Source organism: Gymnogyps californianus, chromosome 15 (genome assembly GCF_018139145.2).
Source record: "Gymnogyps californianus isolate 813 chromosome 15, ASM1813914v2, whole genome shotgun sequence".
NCBI lineage: Eukaryota > Metazoa > Chordata > Aves > Accipitriformes > Cathartidae > Gymnogyps > Gymnogyps californianus.
In genome coordinates this window covers 1,815,735-1,838,910 of record NC_059485.1, presented here as the reverse complement: position 1 = coordinate 1,838,910, position 23,176 = coordinate 1,815,735, and the positions used below count along the sequence as shown (strand labels likewise).

Genomic DNA, 23,176 nt, shown 5'->3' with positions numbered 1-23,176 from the left:
GGAAACCAGTTCAGCAATAGTTGGCTGCTAATTAGGAATAGCCTTTTATCAGCAGAAAATACAGCGCGTTGCAGTTCCACTTCTTCAACTGAGGGGTTGGGAAAGTTTGCAAATTTAGGAAAAGTTTCTGGTTGGCAACACTGAACACTTACGCTCAAACCCAGAGCTGCCAACACAAAAGGGGTGGGTGTCTCAGCGACTCAAAGTCCAAGTCAATTAGGAGCGGTATCGAACGGGTATTTTTATACTGGGAAGCAGCCACCATCTGTCGTCAGCTGCAGCAGAACCTCAGGTGCGAACGTGCGTTTTACCCTGCAGTCTCTAGAAATGAGGAATTCAGACGGAGAATTGGAAAGACTTTACAGGCCATGTTGAAGTCCATCATGTGGGGGCTCACGGCCCCGTGTTTGCAAATAATGGGAGAAGAGAGTGAATGAAAAGCACTCAGGCAAGAGGCTCAGTTTCGGTTTTCAGCTGCAAAATTCCTGCCTTGTCAGAAACAACTAAACGTGCAAAATCCAGTAGATCCTTGTCAGCAACCTGCCTGCTTTCCCTGCCTGCCTGCCTGTGCGGTGGCTGTGATTCGAGCTATTTGTCACTGAAGACTAAGCACAGGAGCTGAAACTTGAATTCCTGACCACCTCGGTGGCAGCTCCATCCTTAGAGGCCCCCGGCGGTCCTGGCTCCCGGCAGCTGGCGAGCCGGATTTCACCTTGCCAGTTTACGCCGGCAGAAGTTGCGTGCTGCCTTCTGACCTCGCAACAAGCAATAGTTACCGGACTGCCCCAGCTCTCCTTGTAGCAAAAACATCCAGCAGGTTTTTTTGTCATCATTAACACAGCTCATTTCTGCTGCTAAATTGCAAATAAATGCATTAATTAATAAGCAGCAAATCTCATCACGAGCAGTCATTATCAGTGACAAAAAGTGCATGACTCGACTCCCCTGCTATTCAGGCCGGGTTAAATGTGCATTTGCAGCAAGGGCTGGCTTTGCTGACGCTGAGCTCCTCCTGCTCACCCGACGGCACCGGAGCCGCTGGAGCGGCGCAGGGATTTTTCAGGCAGCGTTTCCCAACTCAGACATTTCTCCCGCGCCGCTGCAACTTCCTCATGCAGCGCGGCCGCGCGCGGTGGCACCGAGACCTGGCGTCCCGCTGCGGTCCCCAGCACGGGCTTTCCCCACAGCGACAGCAGAGGAGATGTCTCTCCCTCTGGACACCTTTGCACCCGCTTTGAGGTGCAAACACCACCGGGGTACGTAGCTCTCAGCCGCCGCTGCCTGGCCCTGCTGCCCGCAGCAGCGGCGGAGGCAGGAGCACGAGCAGGAGGATGCTGCGCTGCTTTATCAGAGGTGTCGCTTGCTTGGCTAACGCAAGGAGCAAGGAAGAGGGGACCCAGGGACATCTGCGGGTGGCCCGTGCCAGCGGGGCTCGGTGAGCAGCGAGACATCCTTGCATTAAGCAGACCAGGGACACCCAAACCCCAGAGCGGTACAAGCCTAAATTAATTACGGGACCCTTGCGATTTTTCTAGAGTCAGTCTTGCTGGGGAAAAAAAAAAAAGGCAAAGGATTTTAATACAGGGTACAGTAGAACTGTAGCAATATTTTCCTTAGAGGGAACACTGAAATTTTAGCAGCACAAACAGTACTTGTGTTAATATTTTAGCAAAATTATAATCAATTTAAATGTTTAAATTGATTGTATGTGAGATAATGTTTGTTCGGTACATTGTATTTTTTCTAACTATATAACTGTTTCAGAGTTTCCTTGTAACCGTAAAGAACTAAAGCTCTGTCTGACTGCGGGACGTGTCCTGACCCCTGGTGTAACCATGCTGAATATTACAACATCTGAATGTACGCACCGAGGCCTGCATTGCCTTTCTTTCCTCCCCACCCTCCCACCCGCCGGCGGTGGGACGCAGAAGGGACGCGCACCCCCCCCCATGCACGCTCTCACCCCGGGACTGACCTTAAGAGCAGCAATGGTGAAACGGGGACGACTTCAGCACGACTTCAGCCCCCGGCCGAGGCACCGTAGTCCTTCTCGAGGTCAGCGGCTTTTTACAGCTCCCCAAAAGTCGGTATTACCTTTAACTTGCAGTCGGCACGGTGAGCGTGCAAGGACCTGGCTGCGTTTTGCTGGGCAGGAGAGGAGGAGGAGGAGGAAGGAGCTTGGGAGCCCGAGAGGCTTCCTGGCAGCGGGAAGGCAGAACAGATTGCTCCTTGATTAAACCGGAGCTGGGAATAACGTGTCCAGCCACATCAACAGGCACCTCAAGGAAGTTTAACCCTGCTCCCTCTGCCACCGAAAATGTTAGTCCCCATCGGTGGAGGGGAGGACGTCCCCGCCGGGGTGGCACTGGGAAGGATCTGGCGCTGGGGCTGCTCTGCAGGCAGAGGCAGGCAGCACATACAGGCAGCCCACAACTGGTGTATTTTTTCCGGGCAATAGCGAAGGGTTTATGTACGTAGTCGCCCCGCCGAGGCTGTGTCAGCCAGGCAGGACGGGACAAGCCGTAATTAACGTGGTACCGCAATGCCTAAGACACACACGCCTTGGAAAGAGCGTTTGCCCACCCTGAACAAAAACCATTTTCTGGTTTGTTGGCGAGGCCGTTGCCGAACGCCCGTGTAGCTCCCCGGCCCCGCGGCAGCCGTCGAGGCCCTGCTGAATTAAAGCGTGCTTAAAGGCGGGGTGAGACGCCGGCCCCCAGCCCGGCCAGCGATGCCACGTGCCTGCCCCTTGCACGAAATCCTCTTCCCAGGCTCTTTGCAAGCCCCCGCAGCGTCCCCGCTCGCTGTTCAGCGCCAGCAGTGCCGTGCATTGACTGTCGTAGCACATCGGCGTGCCCGTGACTTGTCAGGCAGACTAGCGTATACAGGTACGGGCTGTAGTAACTAAAGAACCTTACGGGCTTACGGTTAGAGAACGAGCTCCATCGGTGTAACAACTGTAGGGGATTAGTTGGGGTTCAAGTATTCGTAACATCAATCTTCGTACTTCTTTCTCCCACTTTTTTTTCTCCCTGCACATTCGCTGTGGTGCAGTAGCACTAGCGGCTTCCCTTCTAACCGGCCAGACCACGTCCCAAAAGCGTGCCAGGCCTGTGCTGTGAGTCCGTGCCACGCCAGCCGCTGCCCCCACGCTGTCCTCGCAAGCTCTTTAATACGTCCTCTCTTCTCCTAGAGATCTCAGCAGCCCAGCAGCTAACTCGAGCTCGCAGAGGGCAGGATCGTGCTGCTCTCGGCGTGCCGAAAGCTTCTGCACAGGGTTAGGGCTGAATTTGGGTGTAAAGAATAGAATTCAAACAATCCTGTACCTTTCCTGGAGGTGTATTCTGCCAAATCGCCTTGCTCCAGGAGGCTGTTGCGACAACACAGCTACTTCTCAGCACTGAAGTTAACCACATCATGGTTTTTGCGTATTTATTTTAAGCATATTAAAAGATTTGAAAGAATCAGAATTTTTTCCCAACGTTTTAAGCTATTCCTAGCGGGGCAGAAGTTTTGCTTAGCTGATCTCCCCCCATTACAGTGCTCCTGCATCATCTCGTGCCGTTCGAGCAGACCTCTCCCTTTGTCACGTCCACGCGCAGTTGGGATTTCACCGGCTGTTCTGCCCGGCCACTGCGTAGGATGAGTTTCCCATCAGTTCACGCTACAAGAGCAAGCGACAACTATGGCATTTCTTTTCGACTTCTGTCGACCAGCAGTTCCGTACCGGGGTCGTTCGTCCCCGGCTCTCCCCGCAGCCAGCCCCCCGAAGGGCGCGGGGCTGGCTCACGCTTCGCTCTGCCTGCCGCAGCGGTGAGGTCACGGAAACAAAACTAAGCTGCGGTCGCTCTCTGTTCGGGAGTAAATCACATCGTTACTTTTGTGGGACCGGTATTTCTCTCCATAAAAGCTACTGCATTTGCAGACTTCCTTTTCAGCCTTTGTTTTCCCGAAGTGCGGTGGGGAGAGCGGATGGGTCCAGTTCCGCTCCGCTTTATTCCCAGTCCTTTTCCAGATAGCGTTGGGAAGCTGTGTGTGGCAGAAGACCCTCTCCCACCGCCGGTGAGGCTCAGGAACAGCCTTCACTGTATCAACTCGAAACCCAAGTTCAGCTGCCTGTATTTTGTTGCAATATGCATTTAAACCTCAGATTCTTTAAGGGTTTTAAACCAATACCAAACGTGGTTTGCAAATTGAAGGGTTTTGGTTTTTTTTGCAGATACCTCTGTATAAGCAGACCGCTTCAAAGAGTTGCAGTTGTCACTAACCTTATGTGCGTTGTAGTATAAAGTGGACCGTGTACGGAAATAAGTTTAAAATGTTTACAACTTTTGTATATTATATATATAAAAATATCTTTTGAGAGAACAAGCTGTGATTATGTATTTCCAGTGTCCGTGTACCAACTGCAACTTATTTTCAATAAAGAGTTAAAAACAAATAGAAGCGGCCTGAAAAAAATTTGGTAATACTTTATTTAATCAGGTGAGCACAAGGAACAAGGAAACTGCATCATCAGGCCGAAGAGATGGATCACCTCGAGGAAACTTACAGCAGTGCCCACCCGGTGGCAATCACGGCTCTGCTACCGCAGAAGAAATTAACTGAGAACCAAGGGAAGACTGAGAGACTCCCGCAGGGAATGCGCATTTTGGTTCCCCGGAACTTTACAATCCAGAGGAGGAGGCAGGGAGAAGAGCTGACACCGTAGCTCAGGTGCTGACCGAAGCGGTGCGGGCAGCTGGCGTCAAACCCAAGCTCCGCCGCTGCCGCCGGTCGTGTCGCGGTAGCGTCACCGGCATCGCTCCCCGCTCTGCTTGAAGCGGGAACACGGAAGCGTTTACGACTTGTCACGTATTCATGCATTTTATAAACAGCCATGCAGCCACATAATCCTCCCCACCCAGCCCCATTTCAGGGCGCGCAGCCTGGCCCCTGCGCTGAATACAACACGGTCAGGTATTCAAAAGGGTCTTAGTTATTCGAAGAACCAAAAGCACTTTGCAGGCTGACAGCAAGCAAAAATAAAAAGTGTAAGGCAAGGAAAACTTTCTGTAGCCAGGACTAGCTCTTCAGTAATACTCTGAGCTCAATTTCATAGAAATGATGCTTATATAAAAGCAGTGTTTCGTCACTAAAAGTTACATAAATTAATTTCAACTTTATTCCTACGTGTTAAAAAGAACTAAACGTGGTCTGCCAGGCTGGGAGAGAATCAGACGCGGAATTACAGCCGTGAAAGTGCACTGCAGGGAGGACTCTTGTCGCTCCATCGCGTCACAGCTGCTGCTGGAGGAGTGACTTCAGGCGATGAACAGGCTCCCCTCTTGTCTCCGAGAGGTGGAATTTAGAGATGCCAAGCAACAGAAGCACAGCTACTTCAGACCGATATCGCCAAGGGAGGTGCAGGATGCAAACGCTCCGTACAGTCTGAATATTTATCCTTGTTAGTGCAGACCACTGTAAACAGATAAATGCACTTAAAGGCACTGCAGATAAACATGGTCAGTGATCAGCAGCATTTAATGTCCCAATATGCTGTTGCTTGGAGCTACCACCATTAACACATCCAAGAAATTAGAAACATGGCAGTCATTAAATAAAATTACGGTGAAGTGTGCTTTACAGGAAGTAAAGCCTTAACGTTATTATTCTACATGCAGTGCTACAAAAGAAGTTTCTTTAAAGAACATGGTACGTAAAAGGTCAGAGGCAACTTCAAATCTCACGTTCAACTAATCGCACAGATCAGTCCGATTCTTCAAGTAGTAGAATTAATTCCGTTTTCGGACAGGAATTTTCTTTGCTATATGAGCGGCCCAACGTTTACAGACACGCAGCTGTAATGGTCTTACTCACCAGTGAGTAGCATCTTTTCCTTTTCTGCACCTTTGTACCCCTGACTACTGTGATCTTTGTGGTCACAGAAATAGCACAAAAAAAAAAAAATAAAATCAGAGTATTATAAGGGAAGCCACTTCTGCTTCCGTTCATTTCAGTGATTCATCATCTTCCCCCACCCCACCCCCCGAAAAAAGAAAGAAGAAACCCCAACCAGACGCTTATTCCCCTATTGTGTCCCCTGTCAGTCTTCAGATCAGGAAGTATTTCCTCAGCTATCGCATGTTACAGGAGAAGGGTGACCCCCTGCCTGCCCACCCTGCCATTTCGGCCTAATTCTACTCAGGCGTTTCGGAAGCTCAGACTCGGGATGTTAGTTAGCTACGGCGCGGTCCGGTGATCCCTTTGCACGGTATTTACGAACGGCACTGAGAGGGCTCTCTAACAGTTACCTGACCACTCGGCTGGCACCGGCTCTCAGCCACACTACACTGCCAAACCTCATTCCAAAAAGTGCATATTCAGAGACAGAGACTGCTTTATTGGTCGCCAGGAAAGCTAACTGATGATTCTGCTGATCGCTTGTAAGGAAGGGAACTCCTCATCCTCAATATGCAAAGCTTTATGGGTGACAACGTCCTTCTGAGTTAGTACTTGCTTACACGTTGGGCAGATATAGCAGTCGAGATCAGAGTTGGAGTCCGTCTGCCAAACATTCTTTTTGTTCTTTTTGGGTTTGTTTGAGCTTTGTTTTTCTTTGATTCTGAAATCGTTGTGAGCAGAAAGCAGTTCTTGTTGCTTAACTGTGTCCGGCAACAACACCAACAACTCGTTAAAAATTTTCTTGAAGTTATCTCCAAGCAGGTCTCGGCAACTTTTGTAATACTGTGCTGCAGAAATCAGACCCTTCAGTGAAAAGAGAATTGGAATAATTAGGGGGGAAAAAAAAAAAAAAAAAAATATAGATTAAAAAAATCCACTGGGATTCACTTTCTCCCAGAGAGGAAGGTTTCGGGAATCCGAAGGTTCTTGCCCACTCACCTGTCTGAATTGCCCAGAATGAGTTTTAAATTTATTGAACTTGGACTCATCGCTTTGAAGAAATTCTTTAATAGATTGTATTAGCTGAATATTCCTTTGCTGAAAGTTTTCCGGTATCAAGTACGATCCGTGACAGGATTTTGGCCTGCATTTGGAAAGACCAAAAGTGACTTTGACATTCCTTCGTGTTATACAAAGATGCAGTGGGAGATATATTATATGGCTGTTCTCTTCTATAGGATGCACTCCCTTTCTCCACCCGACTACACGTGCAATTACTATAAGCAGCACACAGCAATCTTGACAGGACGATGAAATGTGTCCTGTGGGATTACTGTATCAGATTGCAGCTTTACCTGGACAGAATATTTAAAATGCAAGTTTAACATAGTCTTGACTAGCTGTTTTGTAAGCCAGGTTCACTAAAAAGACACAAGCAACGAAGACTGCACTGTGAATAAAACCAAACAGATTAATACAGATGTTGGTATTAAACTTACACAAATTTTCCCTTCCCCTTTTCCCATAAACTCATCTCTCTAGCCCAGAAGGGCCCCGGCCAGAGACCAGCTACTGGAGGGATCAGAGCAAGGAAGGCATTTAGAGGTCACCAAGGAAAACATGCTTCAGCTCCTTGCTTCTGGGACTCAGACAGAATCAATGGAAAGGTTAAGAAATATGTTGAAGCTGCACATTTCCAAATAAATCTAGAAAAGACAAAAGTCTGAGCTGCCACACTGCACGGGTTTTCACTTCCTCAGACTTGAATCCACACAACGCTTGTGCTTTCTTTTAGCCAGCTCTCCCGAATCCAGCCCACAACGGCCACGGGACTCCCCAACGGGAACAATGAGGCGACTGGCCTCTGCAGCGGCACCTCTTTAGAATAATCCCCTCAGAGTTATTTCACGCGTTACTTGAAACCCTTATGACATAACTGAGAAGTAATGTGTAAAGTATCTCTAACTCAAAGGACTTTTACTTACTCTTTCAAAGATGTAGTGACAGGTTCAGAGATATTGGTGGATGGAATAACAGCAAAACCTGGAGGGGGTTTACTAACAGGCACCGACAGTCCCGGAGGCGGAGGAGGACTCTTTAATAGCACCACAGTGTTAAAGCCTAAACGAAAGCAGAGAACGGGCAGGAAGTTAGAGCACCTATCTGTGGCACCCACACAGCACCGTCTAAAATGAACACCAGTGGCCTGACGTACTCTCCAGAAGCACTAAGAAGTAAGAGTCAGCAGTGCAGACATCACTATATTGGGAAAAAACCTAAAAATTAGAGAAGTGGAAATCTGTTGCCTTAACCGTCAGGTCAAGAAGCACTTCATAGTGGCTGATGTTACTCTACAGAGAAAGCGCTTTAACTATTTACTTTTTCAATAGAAAATAATTAAAAAAAAAAAACAACACTCAAACTCACAATGAAAAACACTTTTACGTTATTGAAGTGAACAGAAATCACTCCAGAAGTCACAACAGCACTAGGCATCGCACGTTCTAGCATACTCCACCGAGCAATATCTGCAGAGCAGCACAGAACAAAACAGCTAGGCAAGCACCTCCTGATGCGATGCTACTTTCATTAAAACCACTGTAAGTCACGTTTGTTGCTATGTAACTCCAGTTTTACAAGATTATGGCACCGCTAAAAGCACGGGCATTAAATCTCTGCAAACACAGAACAAAAGCGACCGAGCAAGCCAACTGACAAGTACCAGCAGGCACAGGTCACAGCTAAGGAGAGATTCCCTCTGCCCGCCGGGGCTTCCAAACTCGATTTTAAAGCACAAAAGCACAGATATGTGTCAGCCATGACTCATCAGAAAAGCACTGACAGGTAAAGACCGGCTGCTCATCTGTGAGCCACCCCCAGAGAGCAGACACCTGCAGCTGCACGGAGCAGAGGTATCCCCAACGTTGCCACCGCTGCAGCCGTGGGTCACAGAGGCCATTCAAGCCCATCCCTGTCGCCCAGACTGCCTTTTTAAACTTCAAAGCCTAACCTAGCACGTGGCGGCAGAACTGCTCGACACACGAGGGCCAGAAGGAGCAGTTTATACATCTCACCCACGTGCCACGTTTCTCTGAGCTACAGCCAAGCAAAGCTGGCCGTATCCTGCAGTGCTTACCTGGTGGCGGGGGCATTCTAGCTGATCCTGAGCTCCCAAGAGCTGGGAAGTCTTCCTGAGGTAAAGGGCATTTGTTAGTCACTGTGGGCTTTTTAAGGCCAGGGGGCTCTTTGGGTGTACTACAGATCACTAACGATTTTTCCAAATGACCATTCATGACAGTTGCGGATCTGTCAGGGGCGTGAAGAGCAGAGGATGCGTTTGCTGCCTGCTCGGCTTCTGGCAGCTTTTCAGTCGATGACCTGGGAAACGACGTCTCCTGTAACACGTGTGGGGACGACGGTCTCTGCTTCTCAACCCCCACCTTCTTTTTCTTGCTCACTTTCGTAAAAGTTTGTGAGGTAGAAGCTGCCAGCAAGGACGATACATCAAACATTGTCGGCGTGTTTCTGATCTCCTGGGTTGTCAAGCCACTACCGCTGTCTTCATCGTCTGACTGAGAGAGTTTATTGCTCTTCTTATTTCCTTTAGTGCTATTCAAGGAGGATGTTTTTTTGGCTATCTGGTTTACACAGGGGTTGCTGATGGCTTTGACCACATTTTTATTGGAACCATTGTTCCATGCAGATGTGATGTTAGTTACTGTTTTATTGTTAGGCCTCATTTTGGACACCAGAGCTGGAAAATCCTCCTCTTGGAAAGCTGTTTTCTTTGCAGTCGCTGTATACGTCAAAGACATCCCAGAAGAGATGGTGGGTGCTGCAGAGGATGACAAGCTTGGGAAATCTTCTTCTTTAAGCTTAACCGCTGCTAGCTGGGCAGAGCTGTAAGAAAGGAAGGGTACACCCCGTTACACCAGTGCTGCAGAGGCAGCACAACTCCAACAGGCAGAACGAGCTCCATGCCTGACTGCAGTCTTCCTCAAACTATCCCTTAGGGTGGCAAAACTGACCTAACTTCACAGGATGCAAATGCACTCGGGCTTGTCAACTGTGTCTGGAATGGGGCTCCTCAAAGAAGTCACACTAGCCTTGCTGTGTTATCGGTACTGTCTTAGTACACCTCACCTTGACCAGAGCTGTACACACACGTGCATTCGAGCTGCCACGTCCTGCAAAGGCACTATTCTAATCCTCACCGATTTCAGGACATGATAAATTTTAAAACTCACAGTATACAGCTCCTTCAAGATAAAACCTCGAGTTAAAAAATGGCTGGAATGGAGAACATTGAGAATTTCCCTGAAATTGCACCGCCAAAAGATCAAGCCATGAACTGAAGCAACAACCGACGCTGTTCATGCAGGTGACTAGCACAGAAACAGCTCGAGGCAGAAGGGGGCCAGGGCAGGGGGGAAGCATTTGTAGTTTAAGTGACCTGTAAAATTATTTTCTCCAGAAATGCAGAACATAAGTAAGTTCCTAAATCTGCTTTCTCATTGCTGCAGCCTTGCACAAACTTACCCTTGCAGAGGTCCCGCTGCTGAACCAATTGCTGGAAAGTCATCTTGGCTTAAAGCACCATTAGCAGCTGCTTCTTTTGGAATATTGACAAAAAGAGCAAAGAAATGTTTTCAACTAAAATCCATTCATTTCAGAGTGGAAGCTATCAATGAACATGACAGCAGCATTAACAAGTCCTATTTTCAGCAGCTGATGATGTCATGAACTGTGACATTCCAAAAGGACAATTTAAATCCATGCATCCCTCTTTCCTTCAGTCAATTGCATTCACCATTATGTCATCGCACACCGGCTGTAGCATACGGGAAATCCACGCTACTCAACACGAGCAAAACATTGGTCGGTAAGTACTTTGTGAGGGAACCCTCTAGGGACTGAGCTGCCAATGCCCCCAGCTGTCTGCTCCACGCTTCGACCAGCGCCTAGCACTCAACTGCCTGCGCAGGGTCAGGATGTTCATCAGAGCCTCAGTGCTCCAACTGACGTACGCCAACGCTTCTTCATTTGCAAAGCTGCTCCTCTGAGCAGTCCGTCACACCTCTGCTGCACAGTTGCCCAAGCTGCTCAGCAATTAGTTCCCAGGCAGTCATTTTACCTTGAAACATAACTCATTCCCAATTTAGATTTGCCTTAAAAATCCAAATCCTGTGCTGCGGATTGTTCAGGGACAGATTGATACCAGCTTTGACATGCATGCAGCAAAAGCTGGGCAGGCAGCTGGGGGAGATAACCCTGTCTGCCATCCCCCACTGAGCTGCACCCGTTAACCAAACAGAGCTCTCAGCAGCTCTGAGTTCATAATGAAAGCGCATAATCTTTAAGTGGAAATCCCGTTGTAGGAGCAATAACACAGTGGAAAATGGATTTGGAGCAACAGTAGTATCAAAACACCACTGCATCGTATTTATTTGCCCCAAACTGGACCTGGGTCAAAACAGTTAAAGGTTTGTTTTCACCAGTTCTAAACTTTTACTGGGAATAACTTGTTCTCAAAAAAGGGGAAACTCAGCTCAAGCATCGCAATAAATCAGTTCTTGCATGCTACAGTAGGAAATGGCACATTCTTAAATTATACTGATTTGCATGGAACATCAGACATACTGTCATATGTTAATTGCATTTGATATTTCTACCCAGCTCCATGTCAGGTATAACCTGCTGCAGGAACCCCAGCCCCCTCGGACACGTTTCACTGCAAATCCGTGTTGCTGGATCAAGATTCTGCATAGCTCTATCCACATCCACCAGCTTTTGAGAAGAACGGATGGCGATTCCCACTTTTGCCGGGCTGATCTCCAGACCCACCATGCCTCCCTGCAGCTGCAGAACGTGTTCAACACTAACCTGTAGCATCATTTGAAGACTTTGGCACACGTTTGGAGCTGAGCACTTCAGAATCCCTCAAGTCCTCCTTTTTACCTCTACTGCTGCTGTCCTCTTTGTCTTCTACCCGTTTTTTCTCCTCTTGCCGTTTAGCTGCTACAGACGCCCTGACTGCCGCTGCAACGTCTCTGTCTTCTTCCTCCCTACAGGACAGGGCAGATTTTCTTGGTCAAACAGTACGGATTACGGAGGAGCTTTGTCTCACTCCAGCTCTCACCTCTGCGGTGTCAGCTCCGACGACTGTCCCTGATCTTGTGCTGCCACCTGCTGAGAAGGCTAAAAGGAACCCACCGCTCCAATACACCCTGGCGCCGGCTGGTGAGACAGGCAACATTCACCCCTGGATTTGCAAGTTCTACGTGTGGTAATAACAATCCAGGCCAGAAGAAACCGGGGTGAACCGGGAGAGACAGTACCAAGGATGCATGGGGAAAAACCTGTCTCTCCCGCTCATTTTCAAACGTATGAAATCATACTTGTAGGCCACAGTAATTCTTTGAAATATGGTTTGTCATGAACTCTCAACACATGCACGATCCACATGCGACACCAACATATAAGTGTTTAGAGATGGACTTTTTCCCCCAGGGAAGTCACCAGTAATGAACCAGCTGACCATCCAGTGAGAAAAAGAAGAAAAATAGATGTGCGGTACGTATAAAGCGCTCAGGTCTTGTGTGGATGAAGAGACATATAAATGCAAAATTTCATTTCAATACTTAACCCTCTTCTTTTTCCAAAGCACTCAGTCTGGCCACACAGAGATCTGTTAGTTCAATGAAAAGCATGGTCCTTAGAACAGGAACTTCATGATTACCCAGACCAAAAAGTCCATTAAACCTGCAAACACTTGTCACTTACTTCAGAAAATCCTATTTAGAAAAGTTAGCATAAAAACAGTTGCTGAAATTAATTTAGGATTCTGAGTATTTAACCCACAAGTTGAAGATTACATTTGTTTGCTTCCTGTGTCAACTCCAGAGAGCTGAAACTTCACACAAAATAATTTCACTTTGACCAAGCATGTAGTCAGCACGCAAGCTTAGACTGAAAGCTAGTTCTACTCTCAAGGATTCACTATGGAGGCTTCCAAACTTTGTACCTCCTTCCTTCCTCCTGGTCCACCAAAACATTGTTAATTAGTAAGTAAAAAACAACACTAAGCAGCAATAAAAATCCACAAAATGTTGTGCTACTCACCTCTTGTATCGCCAGCTGCCTCTTCTGTTTTGCTGACTTCCTCGGCCGCCCAATCTGCCCGACCTCCCTTGCCTGTTATACCTGTCAACTTCTTCATAGTCCTCTCCACCTATAACACCTAAACAGGAGGGATGGTTGATCACTCTCAAAGTTATTTCTCTAATCTGGGCATCACACTATGCCTGAAAAAAAGCAAAAATATACTAGCACGGACAAATCTATCTTGATTTCTTTCTGATGATTAAGCAGTCTATATAACCTTCAGGATTGCTACATTGAAATATATTTTGCAGTATACGAATTCCACGTGTTGTAACCTGTGATGCGAGTTTTGAGTAAGTTTTTTTTTAATGCAGAGATCTCTCTACATCCAGTTCCACACAGAAGAAAAGTTCTTACGTATGTTGATCGCTGCACTCCTAAGTGGATATGCTACTCTGGTCTCATGCTCCATCTTCATCACTACTTTGTATTAACTGTAATAGAAGTCACTCATGTAATTACAAATTGGAGAAGAAAGTCAGCAATTTTCCTAAAATTATGTTATCACCATTAAATCCAGACACAGAGGAAAAAATCGTAAAAAAATTTAGGCAGGAAGAGACCTCTGGATGTCATCTGCTCCATCCCCTCACTCAAAGCAAGGCCAACTCTGAAACTACATCAGGTTGCCCAGAGCCCTGTCCGCTCGAGTTCTGCTCATCTTCAAGGACAAACTCCACAACCTCTCAGGGTCCTGTTCCAGGGCTTGCCCACTCTCTTTGTAAAGAACTTCCTCCTGGCGAGGAAATGTTCACCAGATGTTCTCGAAAACCCTCAAAGCAGTAAGAACGAGTATGTTTCTGTGCACCTCATCCCCCAGCCACGCTTACCCTCATTCCTCCTCTGGTGCCTAGGAGCATAGTTAAACTGAAGGTCTATCTGCCGGTTCTGCCTGGCCTCTGCCCTGTTCTTGCTGTGGCAGGCTGTTTTGTGCGCTTTATAATCTATTTCGGTGCGGAAAGCGTGGGTAAACTGTTCTGTGCTGCACCGTCCCTCTTCGCAAAGGAAGTGCTTTTCGCGGAAGTGTTCACGAAGGTATTCATAATCACTGGAAAGAGAAAAGAGGCTGAGCTGCAACCTTCCCAACATATTGTACTAGCGGTATACGGCTACTCTTACAAGATGAAGTGAAGACAAGCCTAGGCGGTTGGTTCTTTCTTTATCCCCAGGCAAGCTTTCCAGCTGTGTACAGTCAACATAGACCTTAATGTATGATCCCAGATGTTAAACTAAACCTACTGGCTGATACTTATCGCGTCCAGCTGTATAAGGCATGTATTTCATAAAAGAAAACTTCTATCTGCTTTGCACGTGAACTTTGCAGCATGAGAGTTAACACGCTAGACAGCTGCAGACAGCTGCTGTCATGCTGCAAAATGTACCTTTTAATGTTTAACATTAATGAAGATAACTTTAAAACATGAACTAGACAGAAAGTGATTACTTTGGCTATTGGTTTGAGGAACAAAAGAGACTGCAGCCAACCTGCTCACATTCTTGCCCTCTGTCTTCAAGCACTACTTTCCCCAAAATTCAAAGCAGACCCAAGCAATTTTTTTCCTCAAAATTTAAGCTACAGAAAGAGGAATAAACTGCTTGCACAAACCTGTAGTATTCCTGAGCACCGTCAGAGTCACAGAAGTGACAAAAATAATGATCTCGTCTTAGGTGTTTCAGTAACTCATCATTATCCAAATAACGCTCGTCACAAAATTTACACAGGGGATGCCCACGATGAGAGGTGTCATCTGGATCTCCATGGATTCGGTGACGGGCGAGGTCCTTACGAGAATACCACTTCCGTTCATAAGTAAAAATCTGAAGAAATATATATGTATTACTACTTGTGAACAGAGAACAAAATGGAATAAGCTGGGTTGTGCACAACTTGTTCATTTGTAGGAGTGGAAGATTTGCTTCCAAAAGACGCAATTTGACAACCAACGCCTAAAATTTTCAGTGAATATGAAACAAAATTCAAGTGATAGATCCAAAATTAAATCTAACTCGCATTTCACTCAGTTTGAACACTGGAAACAGATCTAATTCACCTTTTTCCCTTTCATGGTTTTTTTTGTGTATTACCACAATGCAACAAACTTTAAATTATAATCTCTGGTGGGGAAAAAAAAAATCCTAAATATGTATTTATGAACATACAGTATTTTGCATACTCAAACTAAAAAAACCCATAAACCAGAAGTGAGCTGTTTTACTGTCCTCACATAGCAACTACCCCAAGGTAGCTACATACAAAGGATATAGTTCAGTGAACAAATTTTGTATGATAAGCCAATCTCCTGTCCCTACTAACATGTGAGCTATTTTGGTAGGAAGGGTTCTGAAGATGCCAAAAAGACCAACACAGCCTTGAGAACAAAATATTCTTTATTTCTCGCCTAGACAAGGACTGTTAACTTGTTCTGGGAAAAGGTTCATTTGACTTATCCAGGGTTGATGGACTGAACCTTCTGCAAGTTTAAGAACTTCTTTTCAGTGGGTACTAGTAATATGGAGCTTTTTTCTGCGAAATAAAGATCTCTGCAATATTCTGAAATTAAAAGCCAGCAAGTTCTAATATTGTTTGTGAATTCTCTGGGAGAGACAAACAGGTTCCCTCAGTGCTGGCTACTTAAGCTAACCGTGGAAACACCTCTTCACCAGAGCTCAAAGGACACTGCAACCGAAAGAAGTGGTCTTGCCCTCCCCTGACCACTTCCCTTGAATTAGCTCTAGTGATTGCACGACCACAGGGAAGAGTCAAATCAGTTCACTGAAAGCTAACCCTGCAAAAAACCCAAACGTATCAGCGTTCATTCAGGTCAACCTGATCACTTCTGGATCCTGTCCCTTTCGGCAGTAAACTACAGTTCAGTTGGCATAAACCAACTGTGGCACCACAGGATAAATGCATTTCTCCGATTTGATATTTAATTGGTTTCAGAGAAAACAAACACACATACAAAACCATGGGTAATGAGTTCTAAAAATATGCGTTCATGCATTAAATTCCCTCCTACAACAATAAGGAATGCTGACAACTATTAGACACAGAGGTTAGCAGTCCTAGAATTCACTTAACAGTAGCTGCTTATTTTGTCTGACACGTAATTCAGAAATACAAAAACCACTCTAGCTCCAGGGAAAGGCAGAATTCTGACTTTCAGACCGTGAAAAAGCATCGCCTGGCTGACATAGCACCAGCCCTTCGAAGTGAAATTTGGGTGGGATTAAAAAAAATAAAAAAGGATGACGATGGTGATGGTACAATGAGTAGTTTTAAGGCTCAATACACATCACCTTTTCAGACATAGACAACTCAGCTTTCCAGTAACTGTTTTATCTTTAGCAGGTTGTAAAATACATTTTAAAACAGCCCCTGGTCACGTTCTACATGTGTACATCAAACACAGCAGACCTCAATTGCAGGCAACAGTGAGTTTCATTTTCCAATCAAGTCAACAAGATACAGGAAATTTGCTCTGAACAAATAAACAAGATAATAAAATATCATTATATGTCATTAAACCAGCACGATGGATTCTCATCCTCTACATGATCCAACTGTAAATGCCACGTTGACTCTCATCTGAGAAATAAATCCATCACTCCATGATGCATTCTGCTTTCTGAACTGGCAACAAGTATTTTCTTAAGTTACAGTTTTAGCTCGTAGTCATTACGAGTGTAAGTCTTAACAGACATCAAATCTCTACCAGTACAGTCGTAACAAAGGCTGCCTATGACTCAGGATTAACTTTCTATATGACATTTAGGGTTTGGTCTTTACACACATTGTGGCAGAGGAGCTAACATCAGAAGGTTATTAATATGGTTGGGTTTAATTTAAAATATAATCCACTGAGAATCTCCAGGCCTTCTTCATTAATCAGTTTATGGAAGAAGACTTAAAACAAAGCAATTGGCCTCACTGCAGGCAGACAGAGGAAATGTAAGAAAAATAAATCGGTGCCGTTCAGCCACCCCTTTCTTCCCACCTCCCCAAGTACTCTTGCAGGTCTTCTAAGGAAGCACCTCTCCTTCCCACACATTAAAACATAGAACTAGCTCACCTTTAAGTGTTTAACACAGAGTTTGCAACAGAAGAGTTCATGCTGCTTCCTCATGTGCTGTTCCAGATCTGCAAAGGTGTTGAATGGCTTCACATCTGGACACAAAGAGCATTCGTGCTGCAGCAGCTTCCTAAGGGACAAGAAAGATTTCCTGAAAATTATCTGATTCCCTCTCAGCAACCCGATATCTTTATCGAAAAACAAATGTTCGGTCAGTGGCAGAAGGCTGCATTTTTATAGCTCCCCCAGCAATCTGTGATGAGGTTAGCATCCTGTTTATTCCAAGAATACTTTGTCATATGTCAGGAACAGAACCAAATTACACAGAGGCTTCAACCATAAGAGAAGAGCTGAACAGTCACAGTGTAAGTAATACACTGCCGCTATAAAACTGAGTGGACTGGAACATGTCCATGCAACAAACCCCTTGCTTACTGAAGATTCAGCTGATATATGCAACATTCACATCCTATTTAATTACACTTTCTACTGTCAGAAACTGAAGAATACAGTGGGGAGAGATAAAGAATTGTAATACAAAAGGAGGGGGGAAAAAAAACCAAACAAAAACCCCACAATGATTCCCAATAAGAGCTGAAGACAGAGCACTGGTCTCAGTGGGAGACCCCACTTCCTCGCACTTGATTGTTGCCCACGGAACTGTAATCTCAGCAACCCTCCAAAAATCGTTTCATCAAACGCGATTCCCAGAGCTGGTGTATAATTAATCAGAACATGCTTCCAACTGATTCTGCTCACTAAACCCATTGCCCAATTCCATAAATATGAAGTCATGCAAAACTGTAAACGTATCAGCAAAGCTACATTCTTAGCCCAAATCAGGTTGGATTTAATGCACAATTCTCCAAGAAAAAGGTAGCACTGCCTGCATGGTTTCATCTTTTTTTGCTCTTCTTTCCTTTTAACTGCTTTTAATTATCTTAAAGCCTCCCAACTAAGCACGTTATGAAAAATATTTTTAGAACATGATGCTGATGCCACAGTTCTTACTCTGCACTGGTTTTTTACTTCACCCTTTTTCTCTCCCATTTAGAATTAAGATCTTCGTAGGCAGACAAGGTTGCTCTTCTTGTCATACAATGTTTGGTACATACAATTGGTTTTGATTAGTCCTTACGCAGCACAGCAATAACTACAATTATAATAGTAATTCAGTCTTTACCGATTTCCACAGCAGCCATGCAAGGAATGAAAAGCCTTTCAGCAAGCTTGCTGCTGCTAAAGAAGCAAAAAGCAACTTTTATTGACAGAGCAACGCTTCTGTATTATGAATCCAACACTGCAGCCTTGAGGAGCTGCTCCCTTTGCCGACCGTGGTACTGAACGTTCACGCCAACCGCGCCGCTCCAGCCTCTCACCCTGCCAAAGCCACCTGCGCGGCACGGTGACTAACGTACACAGCACGGCAGCCGCTCTATTCCATGAAACAAAACCCCACTGTTCTACTAAAGCGTGCATTTCCTGCCACGTAATGCAGATAAGAATATGCTGCTTTAGGGATACGTTACAGAAAGGATTCCAGTACTCACCTGTACAATGCATAAACATCTCCATCCGTAAAATAAATGTCATATTTCTTCTCATGCTGCAACTGGTTAAGTGCTATAGTTGAGAAAGACGTAAGCTTCCGTCCAAAGACAACCTGCAGGCAACACAAGAATCAGCGAGAGCCCGCTCAGGCTGCAGCGTCTTTGGGATTCCAGATAAACTCCTCAGCACAAACTTTGTTTGTGAGGGAACTCGCCATAGCCTGAAGCTTGGACAACACTTGCAGAGCTTTGTGTCGGTCCCAGCTGCTCGTCACCACCCCCGGTTACTGCCCCCACAACTGTCAGCAAAGCCACTGCGACTGCTCCTTATCAACTGCCAGCAAGTGAGCCAGCTTAGACAAAGGTGGATCGGACTAGCCTGGTCTTTGGATTTTAAACTAGATTAGGAAACTCTTTTATGGTATGTTTTGCTACCACAGCTGTGCTAAGAGTAAATATCTTCAACCAATTCAACCCCTTCTGCAGCGAATGCCTGTCAAGAGCCCTGCACTCAGCTCCCTCCTTTCTCCTGGTAGGAGATCACACAGAAACCCACAGTCTGTAAGTGAAAAGCGACATTACTCAGAGTCTGACTGGGAAACCCCTGTTTCTTCTTTCCTTAACCACCAGGAAAACGAGAAACAAAACGCTACATCACTTCCCAAATGATTTGTACCACATATTCCTTCTAAGGGAACCTGCTCGCTCACAGTTGCTCCCGCTGACATCCAAGCAGCCTGGGTCTCATGCTGCAGCCGTTTACAGTATCACCTCCTTCTTCAGAAGCCACCTACCACTGGTCTGCTCCAGCACACGTTCCCAGTTTGGGAACTGCTGGGGTAGCAGCAACATTTATGGAACCGCTGGAGTTACCTGCACCAGCTCAGAAAGGCTGAGACACACACACAGTAATCACCTTTCAGTTCTTACAGTAACCATCGTAAATCTAGAAATACAACCTTAATAAAAGCATTCAATTATCTAATATGCACACAGTTTAGTCTTGTTAAGTCACTCCTCTACCCTTGTTGGGGTGAAATACCGTGGAACAAGTCTTTTGTGTCTGGTTTTGTGGGTTTTTTTTAAAGCTTTCTTTACAGCTGGGCTACTTTTAAGTTAACCAAAACAAAAAACACACCCAACTTGCTGAAATATCAAGCTTAAATAAAGAGAATACAAGTTTAAGTTTGTTGGATAGATGACAACTATGTCTAACTCCAATCATTTAAAAAATTTAGTTTTAAATTTAGTGAAGTTTTATTGACATTTCATTTCGGCCCGAAGTGAGTTTTAGAAGAGAGGAATGGATTGCTGAAAAGTAGATTTTATCACAGGAGTCCGACACAATTTCCTACAGCAGTTCCAAGAACAATCGCACGCGCGCACATACAACAAGCACGCTGACAGATCCTCTGAGCCTGATCCAAATATACGTCAGGGTTAGTTTACAGGTCAACAAGTAATCCTTCCTAACCTCACTGCAACAGTTACGCATCACTGAAAGCACACATTACCATAACAAGTATATCCTGCTTTCGCCTCCGTCATGTCCTGTGCTGCCACTCATCTTTATAGGTGTCTTTCCTTTGGACATTACGCTGCCACACTTACCAGTTCGGTCTACACTACTCTGTACGACACCAGCTGAGATTCGGTAGTGTCGTACTTGCCTCTGCTAATTCCACACACACCCTCTGCAAATTAAGAGACCCGGTTTTAGGTCCTACATATACGTTCAGTTCATTCCACAGCAGTTTTGATGGGATTTATGCACCGCAATATCTTTTTTTCTTTCCTTGGGGCAGATGGGTGAACAGACAGAACAGTATTATAGTGGCACTTAAGGGGGAAAAAAAGAGCACGGCCATTAAAAATGACCTCTCAGTCAATTATAATAAAAGGATTGTTTTAAACAGTTAATAAAGGAGGGAGAAAGACAGCTGAATGAACCAAAGTTCAGGCCACATAATATAGCAATATTACAAAATTGAAAAGCTCTCGAGATTTAACAGTCCACCTGTGACCCTAAGACAAAGCAGGTTTAAGGATGAAGAGCAACATCACAGCTTGCTTCTTCCTAAGACGGGAGGAACGGAGCAGCAGCTCCTCAGAGGATGATCAGAGATAAAATTACTTTCACAGAGTATCTTTCTGTACACAGAGGCTACTGATGCGCCAGTAAGCTCTGTGTAAGAACCACGCTGACCTTCCTGGCCTCCACGAAGTCTGAAGATCTTCAGCATGCAGCCCAAGATCTTCAATCCCTCCAACAATGTGAACAACATGAAAAGCAGCCAACGCCAACAGTTTAGTTGGGGTGGGCTCTCCTTTCACCAAGGGGAGACCCCCCTTCCCCTGATACAGTTGTTTTATTTCATCTCCTAAACCATCTCAGTATATTTCATTCAGTGCCAGTGCCAATTCTTTTCCTCTTAAAGGCTTTTTCTCTGCATCAGCTCTGCAAAACCAAATTCACACGTGAGGATTTGTTCTCACAAACATCCTCGAACGACTTTTCTTCACGCGGCTCACCGCCGCACCGAATCCTCGGCTCCCTCCGCACAGCCGAGCCACAGCATCAGAGCGGCTTCCCCCAAACTCCGCAGCAGGGCCCTGCGCTATCGCACCAGCGGGCCGTGAGGCAAACAGAAATCGATCAGAAAAAAATTGTAACCGAGGGGAAATTACTTTTTAAGCATACGCCCCACAGACAGCTCACGCTAACAGGAACTGAAGGCAAGCGCAGCATAGCGAGCTGTAACGCAAGGCATGAGCAAGCCCTGGAAGAATACAAAATAGGTTCTTCCCCCAAGCTTAAAATCAAGCCAGGAATTCGGCAGGATGATAGTCATCCTATCACGCATTACGTGAGATGATGTAATACCAACTCTGGAGAGCAAGCCCTGCTGATTTAAAAAACACAAAAATACTGCCTTTAAATACCATTTTCTTCATATTTTGTTTCCAACATGCCTCCCGTCTCCTCTGAACGGCAGTCGCACCACGGGGAGCAAAGCAGACGGCAGAGAAACCCGGAAAGCTCCCGCCCGGGGGATGTTCCCCCCCCCCGGCTCCACTCAGCACATTTCACGACTTGCTCCGTGGCCCGACTCCCGCCCCAGCCCAGCCCGAGGCCTCCCCCCGCCACCCCCGCCCCGCGGCCCTGCTCTCCACGGCAGCCGGCCCGAGTCCAGCCCCGCGGAGCGCTGACAGACCCCGGTACCGGGCGGGGGGGGGGGGGGGGGAGCGGCCCGGCCCCGCCGGGTGCGAGGGCGCCGGTCCCGGCCTCACCTGGCCCAGCTCCTCCCGGCACACCGCGCAGTACCGCACGCCGCACAGCGCCCGCATCCGCACCGAGCACCGGTAGCAGATGGGGTGGTCGCAGCGGCCCAGCGCCACCACCTCCAGCTCTCCGCAGCACAGCACGCACGACCCCTCCGCGGGGCCCGCCGCCGCGCCGGAGGCCGAGGCGGCCATGGCGGCGCCGACCCGCCGCGGCCTAGGCCCCGCACCGCCTAGCAACCGCCCGCACCATCGAGAGGCGGCCTAGAGCGCCGACCGGGCCGGCGCGCGACTCTCCGCCCGGCTTCCGACCATAGAGAGCCGCCCTCGCGGATCCCCGGCGCAACGCCGGCCTGGCTGACCATCGAGTTTCCGCCTAGAGCGGCGCCTCACGCCCCTAATTACTCCCCCTCCACGACCGCTAGAGCGCCACTCCTCCTGACGTCACCCCGCGTCCTCCAGCGCCCGACCATAGAGGAAGAGCCCAGAGCGCCCCATGGCCCCGCGCCGCGCTAGCCTCGCTCTTGCAGGCCTCTGACCATAGAGAAGCGCTGCCCGGAGCGCCTCCGCGGCAGAGCCCCTCTAGGTGCCTCTCGGTGGTGTCCCCTGAGGTGGAGGCGACCCGCAGGAGCCATTTGGCGGCCACTTGCCCGGTGGCAACCGAGCAGGTCCCGAGAGAGGCCGAGCAGTGCTGGGCGGCTGCGGCCTGGGCTGTGTCACCTCAGGGCCTGCCCCTGGGGAGCTGGAGCCCCTGTCTGTGGGGAGATGGGAGACCCCAGGCCCCTGCCCCAGCACCCTTGGCTGTGGGGAGACGGGGGACTCCAGGCCCATTCCTGGCACCCATGGGTGCTGCCCTGCGCCTTCGGCGGGGGGCTGTGAGGCAGCGTGGCACTGGCTCTCCCCTGGACAAGGTGTTTTGGCCACACCGCGTGCGGTGGGGTTGGTATCCCGCAGGATGTGGCAGCGTGGTGACCTGCCAGCAGCGGAGGCGGCGAGATGGTGACTTATGTGGGATGCTTCCAGGGCAGACACTTAGCCCGGTGGTGCCGGTGGCCCCGCAGCGGGTGCATCAGACCTGCTGCTCTGCCTCTTGATCCGGTTTTATAATGCAGGCGTCTGGTAGCCTGTGTAAACTAGGTGCGATTGGGGAAAAAAAAAAAAACAACCTGTTAAAAAGTGTGCTTGAAATGCTGTGGGAAATAGGGTATCTCATCGATTAGAACA

The 23,176-nt window shown here is 47.4% G+C and overlaps 1 protein-coding gene across 3 annotated transcripts; it reads right to left on the bottom strand.

The window, feature by feature from the left end:
* Positions 1–6,365: 6,365 nt before the first annotated feature.
* On the bottom strand, positions 6,366–22,185 carry ZNF598 (zinc finger protein 598, E3 ubiquitin ligase). Of its 3 annotated transcripts, none has more exons than XM_050906049.1 (13): positions 21,962–22,185; positions 18,671–18,783; positions 17,121–17,250; positions 14,654–14,865; positions 13,878–14,095; positions 13,006–13,123; positions 12,530–12,571; positions 11,767–11,948; positions 10,423–10,495; positions 9,020–9,783; positions 7,869–8,004; positions 6,883–7,027; positions 6,366–6,747 (listed from the first exon to the last, which is right to left on the bottom strand). In XM_050906049.1, the coding sequence occupies exons 1-13, from the start codon at positions 22,145–22,147 to the stop codon at positions 6,400–6,402; spliced, it is 2,667 nt and encodes an 888-aa protein (XP_050762006.1). In that variant the 5' UTR covers positions 22,148–22,185; the 3' UTR covers positions 6,366–6,399. The 3 variants fall into 3 exon arrangements, with proteins under 3 accessions (XP_050762006.1, XP_050762007.1, XP_050762008.1); XM_050906050.1 differs by having other exon boundaries at positions 10,423–10,492; XM_050906051.1 differs by lacking the exon at positions 12,530–12,571.
* Positions 22,186–23,176: the final 991 nt, after the last annotated feature.

What these genes read in the sequence shown, in the direction of transcription:
- ZNF598 (XM_050906049.1), bottom strand. Translation starts at nt 22,147, where the DNA reads ATGGCCGCCTCGGCCTCCGGCGCGGCGGCGGGCCCCGCGGAGGGGTCG. An exon ending in TGCTTTGGAAAAAGAAGAGG is followed by an intron (nt 11,949 to 12,529) that starts GTTAAGTATTGA and finishes CCTGTCCTGTAG; the next exon opens with GGAGGAAGAAGACAGAGACG. An exon ending in TAGAATGCCCCCGCCACCAG is followed by an intron (nt 8,005 to 9,019) that starts GTAAGCACTGCA and finishes GCTTTCGTTTAG; the next exon opens with GCTTTAACACTGTGGTGCTA.